At 48.9% G+C, this 14,327-nt stretch overlaps 1 protein-coding gene across 7 annotated transcripts in view; it reads left to right on the top strand.

Moving 5' to 3' along the window:
- Positions 1-14,327, top strand: part of LOC115135153 (latent-transforming growth factor beta-binding protein 1-like) — a 133,950-nt gene that overhangs the window by 25,230 nt on the left and 94,393 nt on the right. For all 7 annotated transcript variants that reach the window (XM_029669519.2, XM_029669517.2, XM_065023217.1 and 4 more), the window contains exons 4-5: positions 3,397-3,530; positions 10,866-11,033. In XM_029669519.2, the coding sequence (XP_029525379.2) occupies positions 3,397-3,530; positions 10,866-11,033 (302 nt within the window). The remainder of the gene's footprint in view (positions 1-3,396; positions 3,531-10,865; positions 11,034-14,327) is intronic.

Below are 14,327 nucleotides of genomic sequence, written 5' to 3'. Positions count from 1 at the left end.
AGTGCTCCCTATACTTTTAATGTGTTTTTCTGCAAAAGGGGAGTAAACTGGTGTGCAAAGAAAAAGTGGGTAAACTGTGTTTACTTGCGTTTACACTCCCACTACACCACTGGTGCCGTTTGAGGGTTGGTGTGGCAATGTTCCCTCTAAAAAAGGGGAGCATTACTGTCACCTTTTAGTCTGCTCTCCAAGCAGGGCTTTGATGTGACCAGGTGGCTGGAATATGTTTCTCCTTTGTTCAAACACATTACATCAGACAGGCATTTGAGCACGGCAAACGCTGCAGATTAGATCGCCATTTGGAAAGAGAGACAGAAGAGAAAGACAACTGAGGACTGTTGTGAAATACTCCCTCTCTCTCTCTCAATTCAATTGAGTTTTGCTCCTACGTAAAACTAACCTTATCCTAGCTAATCCACATAGACACAGTTGTAAGCATACCACATAATGTGTGTATATATAGGCCTACAATTATGTTATATAAAGGGAGGTATGTAGTGTATGAGCATAAAAGTGTTTGATTTTCTGCCCCCAAGGGGCCATAAAGGAATGTCAGCTACTGGAATTACAGCCAATCAAACGCCATCACATAGAAACCCATAAACAGTGAATAACAGAACAAAATCAAATCAAAGTTTATTGGTCGCATACACAAACTTGCAGGTGCAGCGAAATCCTTGTGTTTCTAGCTCCAACAGTGCAGCAATAAAAAAAACTATTCACACATAATCCATGAAAATAAAAAAGTTATATAGGATGATCAATGACTAGAACACAATATAGACAGTACCAATCAAAAGTTTGGACACACCTACTCATTCAAGGGTTTTTCATTCTTTTTACTATTTTCTACATTGTAGAATAATAGTGAAGACGACATCAAAACTATGAATGCTCAAAACTATGAATACTTTATGGTTACTACATGATTCCATAAGCGTTATTTCATCGTTTTGATGTCTTCACTATTATTCTACAATGTAGAAAATAGTAAAAATAAAGAAAAACCCTGGAATGAGTAGGTGTATCCAAACTTTTGACTGGTACTGTACATGTAAAGTGCTTGAAACAGTATGTACACATGATTAAATTGACCAGTGTTCAATGACTACGTACATAGGGCTGCCGTCTCTAAGTTGGAGGGTAGAGTACCGGGTGGTAGCCAGCTAAAACAGTGACTGAGGTTCAGGGCAGGGTACTGGGTGGAGGACGGCTAGTGCCGACTGTTTAACAGTCTGATGGCCTGGAGTTAGAAGCTGTTTCTCAGTATCTTGGTCCCAACTTTGATGTACCTGTACTATCTCCATGAATGGGTGGTGGTGGGGGATGAAAGCAGGCACATGAGAAGCCGTGCCAAGTGTCAGTGCAGCTGTGTTCAACCCTTGATGCCCCAACCCCCCCCCCCGCCACCACACTCTGCCCCTTAGGATAAAACAAGATGTAATCCGTTCCGATTCCTTGAAGTCACAGTGTTTGACAGTGTGTGTGTGAGTGAGAGGGAGGAATGAAGATGAAAGGGAGGAGTCAACTGTGGAAACAGACTCACGTGAGATGAGATGGTCACATCGGGGTTGACCGTCAAGTTCAAGCCCACAGTCGCGGGTGGCCTGGAGAGACAACTTCACTGTGTGTCTGTCTGTCTCTGTTTGTCTGTGTGTGTGTGTGTGTCTGTTTGTGTGTTGCTAGGACTTAAATTTGGGACAGGAGGGCATCATACAAGTCTGACACAGGTGTGTTTATTTTATGTTAGATGTGAACACAATACTTATTGCAGTAGCTTGAAGAAGGCTTCTAGCTAGTTGTTGTTGAGATGAAATGTTCATTAAATACATGGCTTTTTATGGGAACAGGGACTTGACTGCGCCTCTTCTAGTTGATCAGCTATTTATTGGCCAGCACACTGTCTCCTGTAGGCATATGAAGATGGTTCAGACCTCTGATAAGTTAGTACGTCTCCAATGTTTTGTCTCTTTATCCGCCCCCTTTACTACCTGTTAGAAACGGCTCTCAACATCACCCATGTTGTTGTGCTCTTTTTTCTCCTGACAAAAAGAATAGTCTCTTTCGTCCTTTGACCTCTGTTTCCATGACCCAGACTAGTCTGAGTGGTTTTAGTGCGGCGGCTGACAATTTGATACGGTTATACTGTAAAGGACAAACAACTCTACTACTGCCGTCTCTGGCGATATTGCTCAGCACCAGATGACCAGATTTCTCTTCCTCTTGTGTAAACCAGTCACATTTCATTTGAGCTGAGGGACGTTTTACAGAGTGGTTAGGAGTAGAGAGGCTTTGCACGGCTGTGTTTGAATGGTTTTGTCCTACTTCAATCCTATGTTATCCTCACCCTCGTCGTCTTGCCCACTCACCCCCCACTCTGCTCTCCATACACCCCTGTTGTTTTCTCATGTTATCCTCACCCTCGTCGTCTTGCCCACTCACCCCCCACTCTGCTCTCCATACACCCCTGTTGTTTTCTCATGTTATCCTCACCCTCGTCGTCTTGCCCACTCACCCCCCACTCTGCTCTCCATACACCCCTGTTGTTTTTTCATGTTTGACTGGGCCTTGTCAGGGGGTCTACAGGGCGGTCTCGTTGTTTTGGACCAGCTCCCACCCCCCTCCTCTCGCCCCTCCCTCCCACAGTGTTGAGGACGTGTCTGGGTTTCCTCACCCGTCTCACCAGGAGAGATTAGGTTCATCCTCTGGGCTTCTGGGAAGTGCTTTTGTCTCATGTCCCTCTGAGTGGGAGGATATGAGATGACTGCCGACGTGATTTAAGCCCCCCCATCATCTTCACCTAGGAGGTGTGGGCCTTGGGAATGATCATGAATGTCAAAGCGTTCATACAGTCATCAAGTACAGCTCTCTGCAGAATATTTATTTCACCCTTTACTTTTGTTTCTGTTGCAGATTTAACCCTATGATTGTATGGTACACGTTTCAGAACTCATTACATAGATGAAATTGTTATGTAAAAAATATAAAAAAATGTTTACCCTGCTTTCTCTCCCCAATTTCGTGGTATCCAATTAGTAGTAGTTACTGTCTTGTCTCATCGCTGCAACTCTCGTACGGACTCGGGAGAGGCGAAGGTCGAGAGACATGTGTCCTCCGAAACACAACCCAACCTAGCCGCACTGCTTCTTGACACAATGCACCTCCAACCCGGAAGCCAGCCGCACCAATGTGTCGGAGGAAACACCATACACCTAGCGCGATGAGACAAGGATATCCCTACCGGCCAAACCCTCCCTAACCCGGACGACGCTGGGCCAATTGTGCGCCGCCCCATGGCCCTCCCGGTCGCGGCCGGCTGCGACAGAGCCTGGGCTCGAACCCAGAAATGAAATGGTTCTTTACCGTGTTTGACTGTGTTTTTTTTCTCCCTTCCAGAAGCCGACCTGGTAGCCAGCAGTTTGTCCTGAAGCCCAAGTACTACAACACACACACCACACACTCCCAGACTCGCGTCCAACACCAGCCTGACAGACCCATTCCCCTGACGGTGGAACACAACCCCATCCATGGTGGGTAGCCCACCTCCTTTATCCTATCCTCTTACTGTATTAACTCCTCCTAAGCTCCATAGGAACACATTTCTCCCTTTAGGAAGGTTCGCTACTGGACTGACAGTTGGCTTTATTTCAACTCTACCCACAGATATTAACATCATATGAAATTAAAGCCTTTGGAGGCTTGGATTTGTATCTGAAACACCAACATTTAATGTTCTTAACTGACTTGCCTAGTTAAATAAAGGTTCAATTTAAAAAATGTGTCAAGAGAAGCTGAAAAACAGTCATCTTAACTCACAGGGAACAACTATGTTGTCCCAAACCTCTGCTGTCAAATCAGCTCGTATTCACTAAGTGATGATTTTGTGAGTCTGAGGCCTTTCCAGCCCTTTGCCAGCCATTGATTCTGTGGTGGTAAGCAAAGTCCTCAAACACATTAAAGATGTTGTTTCACAAATGAATTACATTTATTAATACAAGTGTCATCGGCTCGGTATTAAGATTTCTGAGCTCTCCCAGGCACGGCATTTCTCCCAGGCTCGGCTTTGCTGGCACGGGGCAGACGGGGGACGACTGAACCCGGGGTTTGGAAAGTTCTGTGACAGGGTGACAGTCTCTCTCTACTTTCTCTACTCATTGAGTGAACCGCACGACATCAGCTAGTGTCAGCAGATCCAGCTGAGCCAATTACACTGGTCTGTTTGTTATTTCATGGCTGGTGATTGATCGGGTCGACCATTAATCACTGCCAAAACGGACACGGTAGCAGCGCTTTAGTTAGGTCAGCCTGTCATTATTTCTGCATGGGGTTTGGGCTGTGCCCATTTCTCACGTTACGGGAGCCAATGCGATTCCAGCACTGTGCAGTGGCCTGCTCTCCCCCCTGTGGAATAGGTTCCTGCTGTACTCCGTGTCAACAGTCATATAACAACACACACAGCCTAATTGGGTCACTGGTGTTATCCCAATCACTGTGTGGAAGGTGCATTCAAGTTTATATGCTCTTTATTGTCCCCCAGAATGAAAACGGAAGGGAGGACTACGGATATCTCAGACAGCAATGGCCCGATTTTTGACGAAATGTGGGTGAATAATGCGTCTTGCCATAGAGAACCGCCATTTACAAAATTGGCCCAAGGGGGGGGGGGCGCTCTAGTAATCACTTGAAACTCCAAACTTTGAACAAGCACATCTCCTGTCCCATTTGAGCTTGAATCGTTGTCACTAATTGGGCCACGGGCGCGGCGCTGCAGGTTGGTTGAAGCCAGATTGGTGATGGTAATTGGAGACGTAGCTTATGGCGAGGAAGAGAACGTGAAATGGTACGTTTAGTCCTTCGATGGGTTCTCGACATGAACATCTGTCACATTGTCAGCTGCCTCTAGTCAGATAAGTCACCGAATGTTAAATAGATGATCTTTACTCAATGGATAAAAAGCAGCAATTGTTCCTTATGGGTATACACAGTACACAGACACATCTACTGTAATGCTGTACGGGTGTAGGGAATGCAGAGCTTGAAGTTGGGCAGCAATTGGATTGTTCAAATTGCAGCCACAGCGGTAATGGCATAAAGAGTTAAGCATTGCCTGCTGCTCGGCGCTGTCTAAAATGAATTATTAGCCTCATTTTCGGAGGGCAATTTCAGATAAAGGCAGGGAGTGGGGAGAGAAAATGAAATGACAGAGCGAGACGATAGACTGTCACACAACGGAGAACCCCCTCAATTGCTGAAACAACAAGTGCCACAGATGTGAGAGGCCATCTGAGCTGTTGAATACCTGTTATCTGCTCCTCTTAATGCTACTGAATGGCCTCGCGGCTCTCACCATGGAGGATGCATTATCTTCCATTTAACACTTTACAATGGGGCCGAACAGTTAAATCTTTCTGAAAGTGAGACCCATGAATAGTGCAAGGCGTGATGATTACCCTTCTCATGGTATGTATTTAAAGTAACTCTGCAGTGAAAATCTAACTTTTAAAGTAAATATTCTGTTACCCAAATAATGTTGTTGACTCATCCTATTCTCGTACCCTTCAAAACCTGCACCATAAAATTGTATATATCATTTTACATTTTTTAAATAAAATGCTTAGTGTTTCCTCAAAGAAAATGATGCCATCTCCCTGAGGAGGACGAGTTGGCCAATCAGCGGTCTAGAGGAGGATGAACTGGCCAATCAGTGGTCTACTTGCATGAATATTTTTATTTTTAATTTGACCCCTTTTTCTCCCCAATTTTGTGGTATCCAATTGTTTTTAGTAGCTACTATCTTGTCTCATCGCTACAACTCCCGTACGGGCTCGGGAGAGACGAAGGTTGAAAGTCATGCGTCCTCCGATACACAACCCAACCAAGCCGCACTGCTTCTTAACACAGCGCGCATCCAACCCGGAAGCCAGCCGCACCAATGCGCCGGAGGAAACACAGTGCACCTGGCAACGTTTCTTAGCGCGCACTGCGCCCGGCCCGCCACAGGAGTCGCTGATGCGCGATGAGACAAGGACATCCCTACCGTCAAAGCCCTCCCTAACCCGGACGACGCTAGGCCAATTGTGCGTCGCCCCACGGACAGAGTCTCTGGTGGCACATCTGGCGCTGCAGTACAGCGCCCTTAACCACTGCGCCACCCGGGATTGCATGAATTTTTTAGTGACCGTTAAAGACCCACACAATGTTGTTGTTTGCGTGCGCCCACACCATTCCAACACAAAAATATGCTTTTTAGCATACTTCATTAACATTTTTTGGAAGGAAAAATATTTCACTTATATTGTAAGTAATTATAGGTCATATTTCATGTAAACACTGGGCAGTTACTTTAATGTCATGCATCTGATATGCTGTACACCTGAAGTTATACTCTACTGTGTTGTAAATATTTTAACCTCCTGTTAAACTTCCCAGTGGGCGTCTGCTTAGGTAAATAAGGTTAGATGAACTTGCTGACCTGAAAGTGAATGGCTCCATGTCTGTCTGAGCAGACAGTCTCTGTGCTATTAATGGAGAAGTGTGTAGACACAACAGACTCTGTGGGTCTCTGTGAGTCTGTCTGCGTTTTCCTCCCACTCCCCTCTGGGGCCCTGTGGCTGTAGTCCTCAGGCAGCCCCAGCCTGGCCACACAGCTACAAATAACCCCAGTCCACGTTGATTTAACTCCAGTGTGGGACCACCAGCGATATGGCCAGACATCAGAGAGATAGAGACGGAGAGGAGGGAGGGAAGACCGAAAGAGAGAAGGGACGATGGGGAAGATGCATTCCATTTTATGACCTCTACTATATCTGTACAAGGGCACAATAGAACCCCATCCCCTTCTGTCTTCTGCCCATTAAAAAAAAAGAGTCAAGGCACAAAAAGCTTTTCTCCATATTGCGAAACACTTACCCGTAGATACCCATGTCACAGTGAATGGCCTCTCAGGCCTTCGGCTCCAAATTAGTAGGGACGTCACTGTTGGTTTTAGCCCAGTATGCGGTGGTGTCGGTGTGCTGCCTGCCTGCTTGAGTAGCAGACAGGGGAGAATGTTTGTGCTCCTAAATCGCCCACAGCCTTCCTGTCAGCCCTGTCCCACGCGACAGACAGCCTGTCAGCAGCTAGCTATGGTGCCGTGTCTGGGAAAGCCATTCTTCCCATCTGTCCCTCAGCTCTACCACACAGACAGACAGACAAACTAGGTTCCCGCTCTGTGCTGTATACCATCGCGCTGGAAGGGTACACTTGGCCTCGGAGACTGCTGTCCCCCCCCCCTCATACGGGGACACATTGGACTCCTAGAGGTTCACCAGGGGCTCAAAAGAAGACTCTCTTTTCTCTTGGGGACTTGCTCTCTCCATACCCCCCTCCCCATCCCTCCATTCTAGCCCCCCTGTGTGTTCCCCGCTAAATGATGTCTGTGTTCTCTCTAAGGCGCCCCTCCAGCTTCTCTCTCCATATGCTCCACAGAGCTGGGGACGTCTGCCGTGCCGTGCGAAGGACCCGCTTGCACACATTTGGAGGCAGAGTAGGGATGGAGGGAGGGCTGCTGGGGGTTTGAAGGCGGACATGTTTCATCACTGCTGTGGCCAGGGACTCTGTGCTCCGAGCCATGTGAGAGTGGTTAAGGCTTGTGTTGAACATAGTGCAGGGGAAGAGCTGTCAGACAGCAGGCACAGAGCCCTCTATAGATCTCTATGTGCTGGGGAATGTGATGTGTTTCCAAGGCCTCTCCTGTCCATACATCTCCATACCCCCTGACAGTGGTGATACCCAGGCCTTCACTGAATGAAAGTGCTTGTGGTGGTAGCATAAGCACCCAGAATCCCCAGAGCGTAAAGAGCCACAAACTACCGGGAGGTAATGGCCGAATGAAGCCCAGCCCCCAGGGAGAAGCCAGAACGCTTGAGATGAGATGAGGTGATGGATTGAAACCGCCATAATACGGCGAATGCCAGAGTGCAGAGAGACTGAACTGAGTGAGAGGTGATGTCTGAAAAGTGACACGCCACTGGCTGAACTCTGGGTAGTCTGGCGCGATGGATGGTGCAGTGTAGCAGACTCAGAAAGCCCTGGTGTGACATGGGGGATTATACTGCAGGTAAAGAATGCAGGACCTTTCGGCAGGCAGCAGCAGTTTGATGGAGAGGTTGATGGTTTGTGTGTGGATCCCTACCAGGAGCCAGAGGCTGAGCCTGATATGTCTACAGGGTCTTAAAGGAGCAGAGCAGGTTGTTAAAGCCCCCCTCCCATCAGCTCTCCCATGCCAGACTCTGTCAGAGCAATACTCATTCCTACATGGAAATGACTGACAAAATAGACTTTCTAAACTCTTTTAAATACTCTGTCTACTATGTATATGGTACAATTGGCTCACATTTAAAACCAGCTGTCTATTAGTCTTTGGCTTTTGACTACATCATATTAATTCCACTTTTATATCGACCTATTTTCTTCACCTTATAGCAAATATTAAGGCAGCCCAAAGCCTCTAATTCAGTGGTTTTGCCTGCTCTCTGGTTTAGAGAAAAAAGCCCTCTCTCCCTTTGGCAATGTTCCCTGCATCTCTGCTCTGTCTGGTGTGAACAGCTGACAGCCGCAGACGAAACGTTGAGCTCAGGAGTCTGGGGTTTGGGGGAAGTTTGGAACGGCGGGGGGGTTGCCAAGAAGCAAAGAGGAGATGTAGAGAGAGACGTTGGTGCAGGGAAAAGTAAGAAGTGAAAGGGAGAAAACAGGAAGCGAAGCTGTGGAACTTTCTATAGAGACTTGTGTCACTGGATGCAGAAAAGTAGAAAGGGTCAAGTTGGAGGATAGTCTGGGAAGGGATGCGGTTGACCCTGGACAGATGTTTGTGGTCAATACTCTTCTCTCTGTCTCACTAGTCTCTCTCTCTCTTTCTCTGTGTCTGTCTCTGTGCCTGTCTGTGCCTGTCTGTCTCTGTGCCTGTCTGTGCCTGTCTGTCTCTGTGCCTGTCTGTGCCTGTCTGTGCCTGTCTATCTCTGTGCCTGTCTATCTCTGTGCCTGTCTGTCTCTGTGCCTGTCTGTCTCTGTGCCTGTCTGTCTCTGTGCCTGTCTGTCTCTGTGCCTGTCTGTCTCTGTGCCTGTCTGTGCCTGTCTGTCTCTGTGCCTGTGTGTCTGTGCCTGTCTGTCTCTGTGCCTGTCTGTCTCTGTGCCTGTCTGTCTCTGTGCCTGTCTGTCTCTGTGCCTGTCTGTCTCTGTGCCTGTCTGTGCCTGTCTGTCTCTGTGCCTGTGTGTCTCTGTGCCTGTGTGTCTCTGTGCCTGTCTGTCTCTGTGCCTGTCTGTCTCTGTGCCTGTCTGTCTCTGTGCCTGTCTGTCTCTGTGCCTGTCTGTGCCTGTCTGTCTCTGTGCCTGTCTGTCTCTGTGCCTGTCTGTCTCTGTGCCTGTCTGTGCCTGTCTGTCTCTGTGCCTGTCTGTCTCTGTCTGTCTCTGTTCCTGTCTGTCTCTGTGCCTGTCTGTGCCTGTCTGTCTCTGTGCGTGTCTGTGCCTGTCTGTCTCTGTGCCTGTTTGTCTCTGTGCCTGTCTGTCTCTGTGTCTGTATGTCTCTGTGCCTGTCTGTGCCTGTCTGTCTCTGTGCCTGTCTGTGCCTGTCTGTCTCTGTGCCTGTCTGTCTGTTTCATATGAGGGCTGGGTTTGGTGTTGAGGGAGGGGAGAGGATAGGGGTAGGATAGGTGAATGGGCGGGCGGACAGGCGGGTAGACTCGTATTCTCTCAGTAACGTGGGCAGGCGGGTAGACTCGTATTCTCTCAGTAACGTGGACAGGCGGGTAGACTCGTATTCTCTCAGTAACGTGGACAGGCGGGTAGACTCGTATTCTCTCAGTAACGTGGGCAGGCGGGTAGACTCGTATTCTCTCAGTAACGTGGGCAGGCGGGACTCGTAGACTGGGCGGCGGGTAGACTCGTATTCTCTCAGTAACGTGGGCAGGCGGGTAGACTCGTATTCTCTCAGTAACGTGGGCAGGCGGGTAGACTCGTATTCTCTCAGTAACGTGGGCAGGCGGGTAGACTCGTATTCTCTCAGTAACGTGGACAGGCGGGTAGACTCGTATTCTCTCAGTAACGTGGACAGGCGGGTAGACTCGTATTCTCTCAGTAACGTGGACAGGCGGGTAGACTCGTATTCTCTCAGTAACGTGGACAGGCGGGTAGACTCGTATTCTCTCAGTAACGTGGGCAGGCGGGTAGACTCGTATTCTCTCAGTAACGTGGGCAGGCGGGTAGACTCGTATTCTCTCAGTAACGTGGACAGGCGTGACTGCATCCTAAAGTGAGAGAGAGATGATCTCAGGAGGACACACAGCAAAGCATTTTGGGAGGGCTTTCTTTCAAATAGAGGTGCCAAAGTCCTTGAAAATGTGCTGGGTGGGAGACAGGAGGGAAAGGGAGGGAGAAAGTGAGAGAGAAAGGGGGATGAGCAGAGAAGCCAGGGCCGACTAGGCTGCCATGCCCACTCTATCCGTCTTGGAATAAAGCATGGCATCTGCCAATACCCACCTCTCAGGGAACTTGACTTTTGATGAAGAATTGGATCCCAGAGTTTTGTTGGCTGAACTCTCTCCCTCCGTTTTTTCTCTTCCCCCTCCTCATGTTTCAGAGACGCCACCGGATTTAGGAGCAGTTGGAGAGAGAGAGAGGGAATGAAAGAGAAAGAGGGGGAAAGAGAGACAACCGTAGTATATGTGAAAAGAGGACAACAGTCGTTTCAGTTGTTGTTTTGACTGAAACTATTTGTTGGTGATCGTTCGTGACAGGCGGACAAGGTGATACTAACTAACCAATGGATACGAGACTGACGAGACTTCTCTCCCTCTTCTTTCTGCTGGTGTGCTGTGCATCCCGGGTGGCAGTGGGGAACCACACAGGCCGGATCAAGGTGGTCTTCACACCCACCATCTGCAAGGTGACCTGCACGGGGGGCCGGTGCCAGAACAACTGTGAGCTGGGCAACACCACCACCATCGTCAGTGAGAACGGCCATGCCGCAGACACCCTCACCGCCCCCAACTTCAGAGTAGGTGAGTGATCTCCGGTTCACCTTATCATCCCTCACCGTCTGTTTCCGTCCTGTGCTCATCCGATGTGGTTGCTGCCTTGTGTCTGGTGCATGATGGGATAGAAGGCATCTGAATTTCGGGTGGTTATTATGCTGTGTGTGTTTTAGGGCAATACAATGAGATCTGTCATGTACGTTCTATTGTCTCACACTGTCTGCGTTCTGGATGAGGTGTGAGGCTATTTGGATGGTTCATGTTGACATTACTGCGTTTTCCTGCATAACAGTATAGTATCTGACACACATCGTATATAACATGTCCCAATGACCGGTCAATGCAGGAGCACAATAGGTGGGTGTTGCACAGACCCTGGAAACGTCTCGTTAACCTGCCTCAGTCCTTATAAGGAGCTCACCGCTGTCTGCCGTATCCTGTTCTTGACACAGACATGTGGGAAGACCCGAAGAAGATGAATTCCTGTCTGACTCAGCAGCAGACACAGACACGAGAGGTCTCGCTCTGGTTCTGCGACGCACGGTCAATGTGGCCATCCCTATCGAGTCAGCATTCATGATGCATATTGTACAGTTTGCCGTTGTTGATTGGGCCGTAGTAAAAAACAAACAAATTCTAGCTCTTCACTATGTGTTGTGTTACTCATTTTGTGGTTGAAGATACTTATTTTAGTCATCGCTAAATACCTATACTTTGTGAAGTCAATGCACATTTTGCAGTATAGGTGTAGCGAATGTAGCAGTCTTTTCCTGCTCTGTTGTGAAGCTCTGCAGCCAAGGGTCTGTCTGTGTGACTGTCTCTTTAAATGAGCGCACCTGGAGTAGTGTCAGTCTAATGTACCTGTCGAGACCTGCAATCTGTCCCAGGCCTGCTCTCCCCTCCCCGCTGAGAGCCAGGAGAGCTGTGAGGTAGCGCACGTCCTGAGCTTGGAAAGGGGAGCGCTGAGTTTTATTCACGGTGTGCAGGCCGTCTCCAGCAGCACCCGTAAATAGAATAAATCCCGTGTTTGTTTATCGTAACTGAGTGTTGAAAGAGGAGGAGGGAGAGTGTTGCTTCATTATAAGAAAAAGGGGGGGATGTGTCCCTGCTTGCAACAGGGTGTTGGCCAAATAACACGCTTACCAAGCCCATAACAAGCTTTAGTTGTTTTGTGCTTTGGAACACTTTCATCCAGGGTGAGGTGCAACTGTAGTTTTTACCCACTTAACACTGTACGAAATGCCACTCTGCTGTTGGAGGCTCTGCGAAGGAACATTTTACTTTACAGTCCAGTGGAAAGAGGTTTATTAATCGTGGTGGATTGTGCTGCGCTGTTATTACCACAGGCTGGTGGTTCTGGGCTGCTGTCCTACCTAGTCAGCGCTCAGGTCTGTAGGGCTGGTGGTTCTGGGCTGCTGTCCTACCTAGTCAGCGCTCAGGTCTGTAGGGCTGGTGGTTCTGGGCTGCTGTCCTACCTAGTCAGCGCTCAGGTCTGTAGGGCTGGTGGTTCTGGGCTGCTGTCCTACCTAGTCAGCGCTCAGGTCTGTAGGGCTGGTGGTTCTGGGCTGCTGTCCTACCTAGTCAGCGCTCAGGTCTGTAGGGCTGGTGGTTCTGGGCTGCTGTCCTACCTAGTCAGCGCTCAGGTCTGTAGGGCTGGTGGTTCTGGGCTGCTGTCCTACCTAGTCAGCGCTCAGGTCTGTAGGGCTGGTGGTTCTGGGCTGCTGTCCTACCTAGTCAGCGCTCAGGTCTGTAGGGCTGGTGGTTCTGGGCTGCTGTCCTACCTAGTCAGCGCTCAGGTCTGTAGGGCTGGTGGTTCTGGGCTGCTGTCCTACCTAGTCAGCGCTCAGGTCTGTAGGGCTGGTGGTTCTGAGCTGCTGTCCTACCTAGTCAGCGCTCAGGTCTGTAGGGCTGGTGGTTCTGGGCTGCTGTCCTACCTAGTCAGCGCTCAGGTCTGTAGGGCTGGTGGTTCTGAGCTGCTGTCCTACCTAGTCAGCTCTCAGGTCTGTAGGGCTGGTGGTTCTGGGCTTGCCACATTACCCTCGGTCGCCGATGGAGACAGCCCCTCCTCTCCTGCAGTCCAACTCTGCTCGACATGCATCTGGAAAGAGAGCTTGACCCAGCTGCACAGTTTACTACTGTACAGTCTGCAGTCTGGCAGTTTATATAACAGTCTCATTTGGTTTCCATATCAGCTCCTTACTGATGAAGGAATTAAGTTTCTCCCTCGCTTTCTCTCTCTCTCTCTCTCTCTCTCTCTCCCTCGCTTTCTTTCTCTCTCTCTCTCTCTCTCTCTCTCCCTCGCTTTCTCTCTCTCTCCCTCGCTTTCTCTCTCTCTCTCTCGCTTTCTCTCTCTCTCTCTCTCTTCCTCTCTCTCTCTCTCTCTCTCTCTCTCTCTTCCTCTCTCTCTCTCTTCCTCTCTCTCTCTCTCTCTTCCTCTCTCTCGCTCTCTCGCTTTCTCTCTCTCTCTCTCTCGCTTTCTCTCTCTCTCTCTCTCGCTTTCTCTCTCTCTCTCGCTTTCTCTCTCTCGCTTTCTCTCTCGCTTTCTCTCTCGCTTTCTCTCTCGCTTTCTCTCTCTCTTTCTCTCTCTCTCTCTCTCTCTCTCTCGCTTTCTCTCTCTCTCGCTTTCTCTCTCTCTCGCTTTCTCTCTCTCTCTCTCTTTCTCTCTCTCTCTCTCGCTTTCTCTCTCTCTCTCTCTCTCTCACTTTCTCTCTCTCTCTGGCTTTCTCTCTCTCTTGCTTTCTCTCTCTCTCTCTCTCTCGCTTTCTCTCTCTCGCTTTCTCTCTCTCGCTTTCTCTCTCTCGCTTTCTCTCTCTCTCTCTCTTTCTCTCTCTCTCTCTCTCTCTCTCTCTCTATCTCTCTCTCTCCTACTCTTTTCGACCCCTCTGTGTCTCTCTACTGTCACAGTATTCTATTAATTTCCTAATTCCTCGGGTAACCTGTTCAGTTTTTACAGAGGTGATGAGGGCTGTTGACTTTGGTTGGAGGTAGTTGTCTGGAGGCCTATGTGTCTGGGGTCCTGTATGAGACTTGATTAATGAGCATTACACAGTAATAGTGCGTTTAGGATTTCACTGTGCCAAAGGAGTGTAATCAGGTGTTTGGTCAGTGCCTAATTGAAAGCATGTGGCTCCCGGGGATGGAAAAAAGTCTGCAGCCGTCTCTCTCTCACTATCTCTCTCTCTCCCTCTCTCTCCCTCTCCCTCTCTCTCCCTCTCACTCTCTCTCTCTCTCTCTGTCTGTCTGTCTGCCCTGTAAAGGAGAGTGCCAGGTATTTAACCGAAACACGTTCACTGAGTTTTATTAGCTCCCTTCACTCCCACG

This window comes from Oncorhynchus nerka, linkage group LG10 (assembly GCF_034236695.1).
Source record: "Oncorhynchus nerka isolate Pitt River linkage group LG10, Oner_Uvic_2.0, whole genome shotgun sequence".
Lineage (NCBI taxonomy): Eukaryota > Metazoa > Chordata > Actinopteri > Salmoniformes > Salmonidae > Oncorhynchus > Oncorhynchus nerka.
This window is presented reverse-complemented; position numbering and strand designations above follow the sequence as displayed.